The following is a 14,307-nucleotide window of genomic DNA, read 5'->3' on the forward strand; positions in this document are numbered from 1 at the left end:
CAGTTATTGCCAAATGATGACAAAGTGAACTGATTGAAATGCAGTTCCTGTAGCTATTTTGTCAAAATCTGATCAGACTTTCTTTTTTTCTTTCTTTCCAGTGAAACGTTTCACTTTCTTTCTTTCCAGTGAAACGTTTCACTTTCGGAGAGTAATGATTGTGTACAAGCGTATTACACATTTAAAAATAATAGTAATATGAAAAAAAAAACCTTTCCCCCTACATGTTCACATGATAGATCCACTAGATTAAGGAAGTGTTGGGGAAAAAAGAAAACGACACACATCTGTCCTAGCGAAGTAATAGCAGTAAAAGCCCAAAGGCTGTAAACAGAAGAGCTGTGGATTTTCCCAGGGGACACGTTCATCTCCTTGACTTTACAATAGATTGAGCCGGGGCACAAAGATATATATGGCGTCAGGTTTGTCTGAATGGATTGAGGGTGGATGAGCGAATAGCCAAAGGAAAGAAGAGATGAGAAAAAGGATAAACTGTCAACCCATGGGCCACTATACCCACACCACATATGCCCATAGTTTATTTTGATTCTGTACTTTCTCTTGTGAGCACACACACACACACACACACACAATAACACACAATAAAAATTAATTCACTGGCAGGCACTGAGAAGCATCAAATAGCGAGCAAGTATCACATTTCGCACTGTGTCTTTTTTCCTTGTGTAGATATTGTCTAAAAGAAATCACTCTTGACTGTGGGTTGACATAAGACAAATGGATTTTTGAGGATTACTATTTGCTGAAAACTGAAAGTTATGCTAATTCAATGGAAATCACATAGGTGGTAGATGCTGAAAGAAGAGTGGTGAATTTTAACAGGGGATGAAGTAGCCACTAGAGAAGAAGGGCATGGGGTGCATTTTAATTGGATTTAAAGAACAATTGAGTTGCTGGATTGATGAGTGGATGAATGGAGAAAAGGAACAAAAAAAAAAAACTTCCCACAATTATCTCCTGTACATGTTTCAGGTAATGGAAAACAAAGTAAAGGAATTAGTTTTTAGACCAAATGAGAGGAAAAAGAAAATAGAGCACGGCTGTGGTAAAGAGGCACTTATCTGGCATCCTCATAAAAACTAGGAACTAAAATCTGGGTTCATTATACAGTTCACTTCAAGTTGAATTTGTGAGAGGCAGGAGAAGAGTAGAGGAGTTACAAAAGAGAGCAAGGTGGAAGGATGAGTGGAGTGAAATTAAGGGTTATTTTGCAAAAATAAGAGAAGAGGGAACGTAGGAAAAGTGGCATGTTAGGAATTTCATTGCAAATAAAAAAAGAAGAAAAAACTGTGAGACAGATACTGAAATAAAAGGGGACGGCTTATTCATCTGGTGAGTGTGATAACAGTGAATGCAGCCACTGGATGAATATAGTGGTAAAGGGTACTGAGGGAGAAATGAGGAGAGAAATGAGGAGAGGAGCGCAGATAGAGTTACAGACAAGACAAAAAGAGCCTGGATGAAAGAGAGGATGTATACATCTCCAGGGCACAAAGACTAGAGCTGAATAGATGATGTTAAATGTGACAAGATGAAGGGACCAAAGGGGGTCCATTAAATGTTAATGGGAACAGGGTAAACGGTCGAGAGGCTACCCGGGGCAAGAATAAGAACAGATTGTGTTTGTGAGAAATCATTGGTCTGGTATTTTCAGCAACAGGAAGTGCCAGAAGTCTAAAGAACCTACAGTGATAAATTTCTAAAGAAACAGAGTCGAAAAGGGCACGTTATCTTTTACTCATTCTACCCCCCTGAGCACATTAATTCAAGTGCAAATTCCCTGAAGGAGCGTATATCAGCAAACTACGATTCCACACATCCACGCAGGCGCTCACAGAGGCATTTACAGTATAGAGCAGAGCATATTTTCAGCCTGCCAGCTCTGTGACTAAGCATCTCTCCCTGCCACTCAGTGCTTAGTCGTGTATGGCACTGTGCATGGCAGCAGTTTGGAACTGTGGACCTTCAAACAATACATGTAACAATATACGGACACAAGTAGGTCATTCAAACACACACTCACACACTAAACACAGAGATACACTTCTGGCTAGGACAGTGCTTTGTGAGCTTGCAGGACTTCCTATTTGTCTATGAATTTCTGATCAAACCAGCCACTTTCTTTTGATTACACACTCATCTTACAGCCAGGGGATACATGGTTTTTCATTCAACCACTCTTCTGCTGAAAACAAACTAAGTCCTCCCTGTTGCTGGAAGTATAATCATAACCTAATGAATAAATAATACAATATCTGTTTGCTAGGTGTTTTTGTTTTTGCTGCTGAATAGAGACACTTGGGAGATTTGTGAGGAGACTCCCCCTTACACAATGGCAGTCTTTTTTAATATCTTTGTTGCATTGTAGATCATAGATTAAGAGGACTGTTATATTAGAGATAATATGCTAATGTTAACTACACTTTCCCCTTATTTAACATAAAATAGTTCCACAGAGAGGCAGAGGCTGTGCTTTAGGGAGAGAGAGACTCTAAATTTCTTGTGTTTATTGGTTCTCTTCAGGTATTGATTTCCTTGCTTCCTATCCATCTGTCTTTCGCTGTTGTTTCCATCCTTCAGACACCGGGTCACAGAATCTGGAGGACAGTGTGTCAGTGTGATAAAGTCTGTATGGTGTGTGTCAGTGTGTGGTGGAAGGAGAGCTGCTTTGAGAGACACAGCTAGAAGAATCGGTCACACCTGGACGCAGGTGAAGTGCTTGCAGTTCATTTATTCTGACAGACCAACAAGCAGGAGACAGTGCTCAATAACATGCTCTGCTGCAAACAACTCATGTAAAATGCACGCTGACATACAAACATAAAAACGGCTGCATATAAACATTAAGTGGATGGGACAGAGTGTATACTTGATTTATGTAGTGTGTGTTTTTGCAATGGTACTGAAAAGCAGACGAGGCTAATAAAACCCCCATGGCCAAGCACCTGAAGTTGTAGAGAGACACCTGTGTTTAGGAATGACTGATATTTACATCTCTCACATGAACACCTCTCCATAGCTGTTTGTCAGGTCTTAGCTGCTTTAGGGAGACTGAATCCGGCATCATTTATCATGCATCACCATACTGCCCACACAGGGGTGGGGCGTTTGCGTGCGTGGGTTGGCGATGATGTTGGGTTGTGAGTGTGGTTTGGTGGTGGTTGTAGTTCATGATGATACGTCAAGAATTCCAAATAGCAATACTTTCTATTTTTTGCCTACGCCATGGCTCACAATATGAAGTGCTTTGAAGTAACTATTGTTTTAATTTGGCAGTCTAGAAATAGAAGTTAATCGGATTGGATTGAACCGAATTGAACTGAAATACAGATCTATCATTTACTCTTAAAACATTGTTCATCCCTACAGCTTAACATCGTACCAGTAGCTCTAGCTCCTTCTCATGTTCATTCATTAAACTGTTGCCTACATCAGAGTGATGTAAACTTGGGTTGGGTTAATGCAACGAGCCCTTTAAGTTATTAGCAAAAAGTATTAATGAGGCTAATGCTTAGAAGCCCCCCACAGACTTAAGGATGTGTGATGTAGAGGGGATGAGGGCACTAATTCTCCAAAGTGCCCCAATAACTAATGGATTAGCAAAGCTTTCCATTAGCCAAAGCCTTGATCGTGCTAGGCTAATGTGCTGTTTCTAGACTGGAACAATGCAGCTAGTTAAAAAAAAAGTTAGTTAGCATGCCAGCTATAATACACATGTACAGACTGAGTAATTTCCCTAGATGTCCTCAGCCCAAAAATCAATCTCAGTGCCAGTTTTATTTAAATAGCACAATCCATTTCACGTGAGCTATGAAAAATAAAAACATTAAAACTATGGCAAAAATAAGAGAAAACAAAAAAACACGACAAAAACTAAAAAATAGAAATTAACATGCACACAAACTCACACAGTTATTAACTGTAAGCTACTTAGAATAAAAAGGTTTCAAGTCTATTTTTGAATGTAGACACAGTTGCAATTGACCTCAGGTCAGCGGGCAGCTTGTTCCAAAGAAGAAGACCACAGTAAGTGAAAGCACCTTCAGCACACTTAGATCTAATTCTGGGAACTGTCTTACGATCCTCAGCCGATGACCTGAGGAGTCTAGTTGGGTTATAGACACTGAGCAAGTCAGAGATGTACTGAGGGTCCAAACCATTGAGTGCTTTATGAACTCAAAGAAAGATTTTAAAGGCGATTCCGTAATGAACTGGGAGCCAGTGACGTGACTTCATCACTCGGGTTACATGTTCAACTATTCAGAGACATGTAGGCTCACTCGCACAGGTCTAACAACCCTGTGATAGGCCCAGGTGCAGATATTTTTCAGGCCCTTACTGCCACATCATATTGAGCAAACACACATCATATACTCTTTCCTCCTCTTTCACACAGACACACAAACACAGGCTGCATTTACTAGCATGTGAGCTGCATATTCCTAGATTTTATACTGTGCATTTAGACATTTGAACATTTTATTTACACTGCCTTTGACATAGTATTTTATTCTATTCTATTGTTTTTTCTTAATTTTTGCTGCTCTTAATTTCGTACTGTCCACTTTCTGCCGTGACCAAGCAAATCTTATCTCTCTCATCTCTTAAAAAACATTGGCCTTTGGTTCACAAGATCTGACCATCTGACTGTCTTTGCTCACTTGCTCACTAGACATGACTGGACTTACCTGTGCTCAAACATTAGGTTCCTGGTAGATCGATTCTGGGCTCAATGATTTTTAAGAATAGAGGCTGTGACTAAGCAGCATGGTGAGAGTTTGTGAAGTTTAATCATATATTGTTAGAGTTTAATTAATTCCTCAAAAGTGGACTTGAACAATGGGCAGTGAGACTGAAACTGTATTAGCTTCTACACATTAATCATCTACATCAATGCAGAATGAAATGGTTTTTTGGATAAAACCCTTCAGCTATTGCTAAAAAGGAAAATTGCTTCCAACAATGTTTTTGCCAGTTAATTACAAAAAGGGTTTGCGTTCATATATTTAAAGTTATTGCTCATAAAATCAGATCAGTGTCCTGGAACTGCTTGAGTGACAACTTCAGCCAGTCAGTCAACTTCAAGTCAAACTGTTTTTGAGCAGACCATCCCTCATACGTATTTAATCTTCTGTGTTAACTTTTTTGTTTATAATTTCAGACAAATAAAGAGTGACATGAATTTGGTTTTAGGGTGACTGTAACATCTCGTAAATAAATAAGGCCAGTGATGCTTGAACTAACGTGAATTAATTAAACTTGATTTAATTAAACAAACTGAATTAAACTACAAAACGAAATTAATCAGACAGCACGCTATGCATCAGTAAAACACGCATGCACACAAATCTACAGGCACACATACTAATTTCTCCTGATTTGAGACTTCATCCTCACCTCTTTGAACACTTTGAAATCCAACTCATTAGGTTGTTTTTGTGCAACCAGCTGACACGGTATTCATTGTCATATTGTATAGGTCACATGTTACACACACACACACACACACACTTGCACACATGCAGTGCTTTATTCTGCCCTCTCAGCACGATGATTCTGTCTCCTCGAGCTTCTCTTTTTCTAAAACTTTTTTTCTTTTCACTTTCTTTCTTTGGCTTTATTTTTGCAGTGTCAACAGATTACTCCCTGTGGCATTACACAGGCTGACTGTGTGTGTTTTAGATTGTGCTAACTTGCTTTTATACATTGCCATTTCACAGTTTGTGTGTCTGCATCTCTGTTTGTGTTGCTATACTGTCTTTAAACAGTCTTTCACCGCTCTTTGTTTTTCTCAGTAAATCTGTGACAGGATTTTAGTCAGCTAGGAGTAAAATAAACACTGCTAACATTAAAGGATGCAGTGAGGAGCAGAAGAGGAGGATGAAATGAGGATCAGGATAGATAAGGGATGGAAAAGGGAGAGGGAAAGCTGGGGACTTTCAGAGAGGCAAACAAAAAACCAAAGCAATAAAGAGGTGAAGAGTCAAAAGAGTGAAGAAGCAAGGATAGGTGAATGTTTATGTTACCATGAGGGTAAACAAGAGATGATGGAGAAAGCGGCTGGTGAGTGAAGATGTTGCGAAAGATTGGGAGGTGAAAATCGAAAGATTCTGAAGGAGGAATGTTAGATAGGATGTGGCACAGGAAAGCAGATGATTCCAAACTGAGGACACTGTATAGTATTCTGCAGTGCTGTAAGGCACTTAAAATAAAAATCACTGCAAGACTGTGACTCTGAAATGATTGGGGCTGAAAGGTAAGCACTCAGAGGGGCTGTTTTGAACAAGAAGGGAGATAACAGGGGAGTGGGTTGAGAGGGTAGGAGGTAGAGGTATATTTGATAGCACTAGAGGCCTAACAGGAAGGAATAAGAAGTGAAGTAAGCACACACAAAGTGTCTCATTGCTGAGGAGAATTTAGGAAGCGGAGCACAAAAAGTCTCTGGCAAAAGTGACATATTTTGAATAGATATATTTATGAGTCCTTATGTTTTCTAATAGCGTTTTACATCACGGCAACACTGTTACTACTCTGCTACCATATATCTGTTTAATTATACTTCCTTCTTTCTTTTTCTAGACAACACAACATATGACTGTAATAGCTTGGTATTCATAATAAATGTCCAGTGCATTTGGAAACAATCTCCAAAATGTTTTTCCGGGCCCTTTAATTAACTCTGCAATGTGGTGACCTTGCCTTGGTGCACTCTTACTCTTTTACAAAGACTCCTAGGATCAACAGTATGACATATACTTTCACTGGTGATTTTTCTTAGAATAAAACAAGTAGTACAACATTTTTTCTATGCTTTGAAATCTAATATATGCCTTCTTTTTTTCTTCTTTGTCTGCTCCCTCCTTCCGTTAGCCTGTGAGCTGATGAACCGTGGAATCCTGGCTCTGGTCAGTTCAATTGGCTGCATGTCGGCAGGCAGCCTTCAAACTCTAGCTGATGCCATGCACATCCCCCACCTCTTTATCCAGCGCTCCCCAGCGGGAACACCCCGTTCAGCCTGCCCACCGACCAGTCGAGTCCCTGGAACAGATGACTACACCTTAATGGTTCGCCCACCTGTCTATCTCAATGAGGTCATCATGCAAGTGGTATCTGAGTATAGCTGGCAGAAGTTTGTTCTCTTCTATGATTCTGATTTCGGTAAGGAAATATCTATCTATCTATCTATCTGTCTGTGTCCATTACATACAAACGCGACATTTTAGTAGGTTATGAAGACGATCTGCTTTAACTGCCGTCTCCAACAGTACATTACAGAGAAAGATAATGGACACACTTCCTTTTTGTTTTTTTCTTACCTTCTCTCGCCCAAACACACATGGATAGACAGGCGTATACATGCGTATACGTGTGCCAGGGCACACTGAAAGAGGCAACCTGTGTCTTCATGCAAGTGACACATCTGTTTGTGTGGATGCGTTACTTTTCTTTATCTCGCGACCACGCTTTCTGGTCCATTAATTCTATCATTAGACCAGAAACATCTTTGTGTCCCTTTTATAAAGAGCCGAAAAGATTTGTCAACCTTGGTCAGTTTTCTTCTAATATTTCTTTTGCTGTTGGTGTGTGTGCAGATATATATGTTGTTGGGTTTTTTTGTTTTGCTTTTTTGTAGTATCTGTGCATGATGTTTGTTGGGGCTGCATAAGTTGTACGATTAGTGACCCCACCCATTGCAATTCCTTGTCTACAACAAACCTATTATCTCTTTACTCAGTTGATCCTCTCCTTGTGTTTGAGGTTACAAACTTGATCAAACTCTCATATACCATATACCCTTTCAGTATATGTCTACACAGGGTCAAGAGCATGTTCTGGTCTGATTTATCCTCCTCATCACTAGATTGACTGCCTGTCATTGTAGGGCTTTCCTTCCAGGTCAACCATCTATGTTTACTTTCATTTCAAAAGGTGATACAGAAGATAAAGGTACTAAGGCAAAGCTTCTAATAGGTTAAAACTCAGAAAAAAATACTTTGGTATCATGCTTGCTAATGGAAAACACCAGCAGTGACATCATTCATTGGTGGGTCGACTGAAGTACAGCACTAAGAGCTTTAGCTCATAGAAAGCAATGTATACGCTTTCTGCCCTAGGTGATTCATTGTTGATTTACTTGTCATAGCCATAATGGAGCTCCATTCCTCTCATTGCAGTCAATTTACACAATCAATATGTTGTATGCATTGAACTCCGATGGGATCACTCCTGTGGACATATTTTTAAGTTGAAGGTTGAAGCATTTAGTCAGTGTACTGAGAACAGTAGGTCATAAAATGTATCTTCTAACTAGGCAGCTCTGCCAAGCATTTTATACTGAATGAATACTGAACATTGTTAATGGTGCCCTTTTAGAAATGCTAATGCTAACAGCATGATAAAACAACATTTGAAAACAGAATTTTTATCCAGTCTGGTAGTTGATAGTCTATATTCCAAAAGCAATTTCAAGTGTGCTAAGAACCACAGTCTTCCTCTATGAGTCTGCTACACTGTTAGCATAATGTTAGCTAATGTTTAACATGGCATTAGTTTGTGGAGAAAGATTAATGTTACAAGGTCTTCAATGATAAAAACAAAACACACACACAAAAAAACCAGAGAAAACCTCAACAATCAGACAACTCCCTGCGAGGAAGCACTTCAGACTTGACAATAGAAAGAAAAAAACTCCCTTTTAATAGGAAAGAACTTCTGGTAGAAACAGCTAGACCGGTCGGGGTGTCGCATTGAATATATAGATATACAACTAATGTGTGTCTGACAATAACTTTTAAATCCAAAAGTTTTTTGTCAGAGTTAACTGGTCGAAACCTTTCATTATACTCAAACCCGGTAGGTTTAGTTTCCTCTCTTGATTATGCAAAGTTAAGCAATCCTGTGGAAGCCTTCCATACAGAACACGAGGTCTTTAAAATTGCATGCAGATTATGAAATGATATATTTATTCCTTCAGGGATAAGTTTTTTCTAACCTTGCTTTTATCATGACTGTACGTGGATTTTTTTTACCTTTTCAAGCTAGCACTTGTTAAACCACCCATTTTAAATCTAAAATTACTCCCAAATGTACCGTTTACATGTAATATAGTAAAACTATATGTAATATAATGTACAAAACATACATATACACACACGCATGCAGGCACAAGTTGGTACTTCACTTTAATCCCTCCACCCTCTGTGACCACTGATTCATCAGATGGATAATCTGGGGTTTCTCCGTGCTGTTCTCTCAGCCACAGAAGGCCCCTTTAAAGACATCACTGCAGTTCCCTAATGGCCTAACCTCCTGTTTAAGGAAAAAAGGCAGAGGCAAGAGAGAGGGAGAGAGGGAGAAACTTAGAGAGAAGCAGAAAGAGAAACAGAGATGGTCTTTTAAGATGATAGCAATGTTCCCAAAAGGCCTTGCTTCTGTACAAGGAGAGTTCTTTAGAGAACAGACAGTCAAGTGTGTCCTCTCAAATGAAGCTACGGTGAAACTGTCCCAATCCCTATTTTCAGCTCTACTGGTGCGTTCCGGACACTGAGAACACATGTTTTCTCTCTATCATTTTTCCCTCCCTTCTCACGGTTTATCTCTCTTCTCCATTTTCCTTTTCTTCTCTGACCACCTATGTGATTTTTCTTCCAGTTTTTCCTCAGGTGTCTAATATTCTAACTGTAAAATATGATGTATGTTGAAAATTAGAATGACAGTTGTCATTACAACTGAGTGACCTTGCTCATAATCCACTCAGAACCATAGGATCATTGGCCTCGTTGGAAAAACACAGGTAGCACCGCTTTGTGGAAAAAACCCTGTTGACATTAAGATGATTTGTTTTGCTTTGCTGTTAGCCAATGACAAGAGGGACCTTAGGCACAATGGAAAAAGGTTAAAGCACGGAAAAGCCATTTTAAAACTGTGCTGTGTGGTTAACAGCATTTTATTTTTTCTTATTCGGAAAAATCAATACAGTTGCTGAATATAAGTTTCTGTGTGGATAAATGCACTTATTGCTTTTAGAATGTTACTGGAAATCTTATTAGAGTGGAGGACAAATTCATGTGATCCCCTGTTGAATTTGTAAGTTCGCTTACTTACAAACTACAAAATATCAACCAAAAATTCATAGAAACACATTACATAAAAGTTGTAATTTGATTTGCATGTGACTGAGTTAAATAAGTATTTGAATCATAAGTAAAACACGATTTAGTACTTGGTAGAGAAACCTTTGTTACCAATTACAGCAGTAAGCTGTTTTTCTGTAGTTGGTCACCAGGTTTGCCCACATTTCAGGATATTGTCCCACTTCTCTTTACGGAAACTCTCTAAATCCTTTAGGTTTCTTAGTTGCTGCTTGACAACTCGAACTCTGGCCACTCTTTGACCTTAATGTGCATCTTCTTTAGTCACTCCTTTGCTGACTTAGCAATATGTTTTGGGTCATTGTCATCATGAAAGAACCATCTTCAGTGTTCTTGCTGAGGGAAGGAGGGATGTTTCTTTGTGCTTGACTGTCAGAACGGTGTTTTTTGGGTCATGTTCAGCATTTCTCTTGACAAACATAGATTAGTTGAGTTGATGTTTCTAAATAACTGGAAAAGCAGTTGTCACCTTTTCACCAAACTTCCTGCTAATAGTCCTTGTTAAGATTCGTTCGTTTTGGGTAAGAGAAGAAAGCAGGCTGAGTCCAGGGAGGCGTCAAAATAGTGATCTTTAATTACACACTCTGCGCAGAAGTGTGGGAAGAAAACTTGCAACAGATTCTCCAAAGAGTGGACAGCTCCCCATCCTTATATAACCCATGATGACATCACACAGTTAGACCTTACTGGAAATGATAACAGTCTCCCCATAGTCCAAAGTTCTCCTTATACAAACATCAGATGATACTTTAGAGAAAAACAAGTGTGTGACATGTCATGTTGTGCAGTTCTGTGAGCCTGTGTGTCCAACTAGAGAATGTCCTGACATGACCTCCCTGTGTAAATAAGTGTGTATGCGAGGGAACGTGCGTGTGTTACATAAGTCTGTATATATGTGCACGTTAGTGAGGCCTGACTACGTGCATATCTGAATGTAACAGTCCAGCTCGAGTGGAGTGGTGATGTTGCAACAGTTTAAGCAGAGAGAAAGTAAGCTGGTGGAGAATTACCTTGTAGCCGATTTACTAAGAAACTAAGAAACTGATAAACTGATGCAGACTAATGAAGTAATAATGAACCTACAACAGTGCATGTAAATGATATCAGTGAGATTAAAATAACATCCATTATCCTAACAACTCCTTTGAAACAATGTAAGACATTCAACATAATACAGGTCAATCCAACAGATCTAATGATTTTCACACTCTTCTAAGTCCGAGGTCTAATGCAAACTAAAACTACATACCATATTATAATGCAACTACTTTGATCTCATATATAAGGTAACATATGATAACAAATTAATCTCCACATTTCCCCCTTTAATCTCTTATCTCAAAGAGATTCCTTACATCATACACTCTAATGTTGCAACCTCCACATCTCCTTGGTCCCGAGACCCTCTGTCCCCCTTTAACGGGTGGACCGTATGGGGGATGACCTCTGCCTTTACGTAGTTCAGATGCAAGCAAAGTTAGATTTACACCCATGACAGCAGTTACAGATGACACTCCCATCAGTCCCCAATTCTCCCACAGCTTTATTTTGGGGCTCCGGTTTTTCACCCCCTTTTTACCACTTATACCCTTCAAATGTACTTAGAATAGCCCCTCTGTCTAACGGGCTTTTAACCTTTATTTTATTGGTGCAGCTACCAGTATCTTCCAGTCGGGTGATTCTCAGCTTCTTTCTTCGACTTCCGGGGTTAGACCACCCTTCAGTCGTTACACAGATCTGGGGATTATTCTGCCCCACTTTCAAACAAAGATCTGCGTGTTTGTTGTCCGTTGTCACCGCCGTGTCCCCCTTTTTGCCAAAAGCCTCTCGAACCTCGTTGGTCTCTGGTGTTCCTAGTTTTCGCCAACCCCTTCTTGGTTATTGTTGTGGTTATGGGATCCATCTTCTCAAGGAGCCCCAAGGCCATGACACTTGACCCCAGTTGCTGTGAAGGGTCCCCATATCTCCGTGTCCCCGTCTGGTGTCTGTTCCCTTCTCTGCAAGAGACAGAAAGCCAACACCTCTCCTGCGCTGGCTCTCCTAACCTAATGTTGTTGACTTTGTTTATTCCAATCCTATGCTATGCCTATGTGTGTAAGCGTGCATGCATTTAACCCTCTGCACGTGAAGTCAATAGCTCCAATATATCAATCCGATCCGTTGTCGGATGAAGCTTTTGACCTTCATAGACTAAGTGCCAGCTCCTTATAAGCACATTTGCAATGTGTGTATAAAAATGAACAACAGACCTCAAAACAAATTGGGCATTCTTAATTCCAACTTAAGTGTAGTACTCAGTTTCTGATCATCTAATTATGCTTCTCACTGGTCCCCTAAATTGTCTAAACACCTTTAATTTTGCCATACCTAAATTATTAAAACACAAACCAAATCATAGACCCCCTATATAGCTTTTGCCTTTATGAGCACACTTCAATAATGAGCAACAACCTGCAATCTGTACCAAAAATCTTCATGGTCACACCTGCAATTAAAGATCAAATGCACTTTATACCTGTTTTAATTTTTCCTTATATAGAACCTCCTCAGTTTCAGGTTAGTTGCGATTAGTCTCAATTAATCGTTCTAGTTGTATTTTGCAATTCAGCTAAAAAGCAAACCTGTTAAAGCAAACAGCTTATTTACAACCACCTGCAAATCATAAGAGTAATAAAAGATTCAGCACAACAGACAAGTATCATGTTCAGGATTTCTCTGATCATTAAATCACTATTATTGCCACAATTTGTTTTATTCACCCTTTGGGCAATGTTACTCCACTTGTGTATCACTACCAAGAGCTCCCTAGTGGCCAGTTAGTGATCTCTGTCAAACTGTCCCCAAATTAGTTATTTGTTATTATTACTTGTTTTCATGTCACTTGTCTGTTTTCTACTGCACCCTTCTCACGCATTCTTATCAAAGCAAAGCAAACATTAGCAGCACATTGACCGCAGTCAGGCATCCACATTCCAGAGGTGCTATAAAAAGATTTCCTGTCAGAGGAGGAGTGTAAATGTTAACGCTGCGCAGTTACCTCTGTAAGCAACACAAGACACAAAAATGGCATTTACAGGTTCACTCATCCTCGAATATTTTGTCATCCTTCTACTCCTGTAAAAAGAAACACACATAAATTCATCCACCCTTTTATCCTATCTAGGTGGAGGTGGTTAACCTTGAGTCATGGTCAAGTCTTGTCATCTTTTACCAGTCAGTCCGTTTGTTTTTATTTCCAGTCTTTCATCCATTCATTCTTCCATTCCTCCATTCTTTCTTTCTTTGCTGATTGTGGAAACCATCGCCGCATTTAGATTTCCGCCCTCAGCAAAATGACGTCATCTCAAAAAGAAAACAAGAACTTGAGATCGGATTACCTCGCTGAATCCTTTTTTAGACAGGGACTCTCGTTTCTAATTGTCCCCATAAGTGTTTCCTCCAGAACCCATTTCAATGCGGAGAAACTCACTTACAACAATTTTCTCGCCGACGTGTAATGCTTGTAATTTCCGATGTGCAGATCTGCTTAAAGAAAAGATTCACAAACAAAAATCAGTGCACTGTTCAAAATATAAAACAAAATAAAATGAAAGATAACAAAAACAAAATGCAGACGCCCGGGTCTTAGGACTTGTCACTGAATATTCCTCCTATCAGTAAAAATGCCAAACCTAAACCTAAACAGAGTCAAATCAACACCACCTCAACCTTTTCATATTCATAAACCTATATATTTTTGTGTTCGTGAAACAAAATAGAACCGTTTCCATATTAAGTAATTTGAGCTCTTGAAATGTTTTAATTCTCTTAATTTTGCCTGTTTATTTCAACACTTATTCAATGACTTTTATTCAACTGCTACTTGGTCACTCAAATCTTAGCTGTTCAAATTGCCTAGAGTTCAACAAAGTCTAGATCCCCGTTATCATGAAACTTGAACGGGTGTACGATGATTTACTTACAGTGATTTAGAATCATCACTCAACCTAGCTCTACTACTGGCACTGCGTGACTTTTCTCACACTGGAAAGCAGAATTTCGTACAGATCTTTAATACCTCAGGCAATCGTGTTCAAGGGCTGCCCCCCCCTTTCTCTTCTTCTTTGTCCGTGTGTTCCTCCTTTTATTAAATCTC

The 14,307-nt window shown here is 39.4% G+C and overlaps 1 protein-coding gene across 1 annotated transcript in view; it reads left to right on the plus strand.

Annotated features, from left to right (window-relative positions):
• The window catches only part of grid2 (glutamate receptor, ionotropic, delta 2), a 543,519-nt gene that overhangs the window by 292,510 nt on the left and 236,702 nt on the right, over window positions 1-14,307 (plus strand). Inside the window, exon 3 of the mRNA XM_085368399.1 lies at window positions 6,892-7,179. Coding sequence (XP_085224525.1) covers window positions 6,892-7,179 — 288 coding nt within the window. The remainder of the gene's footprint in view (window positions 1-6,891; window positions 7,180-14,307) is intronic.

The sequence above is a fragment of the Diplotaxodon limnothrissa genome, linkage group LG12, assembly GCF_057381915.1.
Source record: "Diplotaxodon limnothrissa isolate DT_005_m linkage group LG12, D_limnothrissa_male_GT1.1, whole genome shotgun sequence".
Classification (NCBI taxonomy): domain Eukaryota; kingdom Metazoa; phylum Chordata; class Actinopteri; order Cichliformes; family Cichlidae; genus Diplotaxodon; species Diplotaxodon limnothrissa.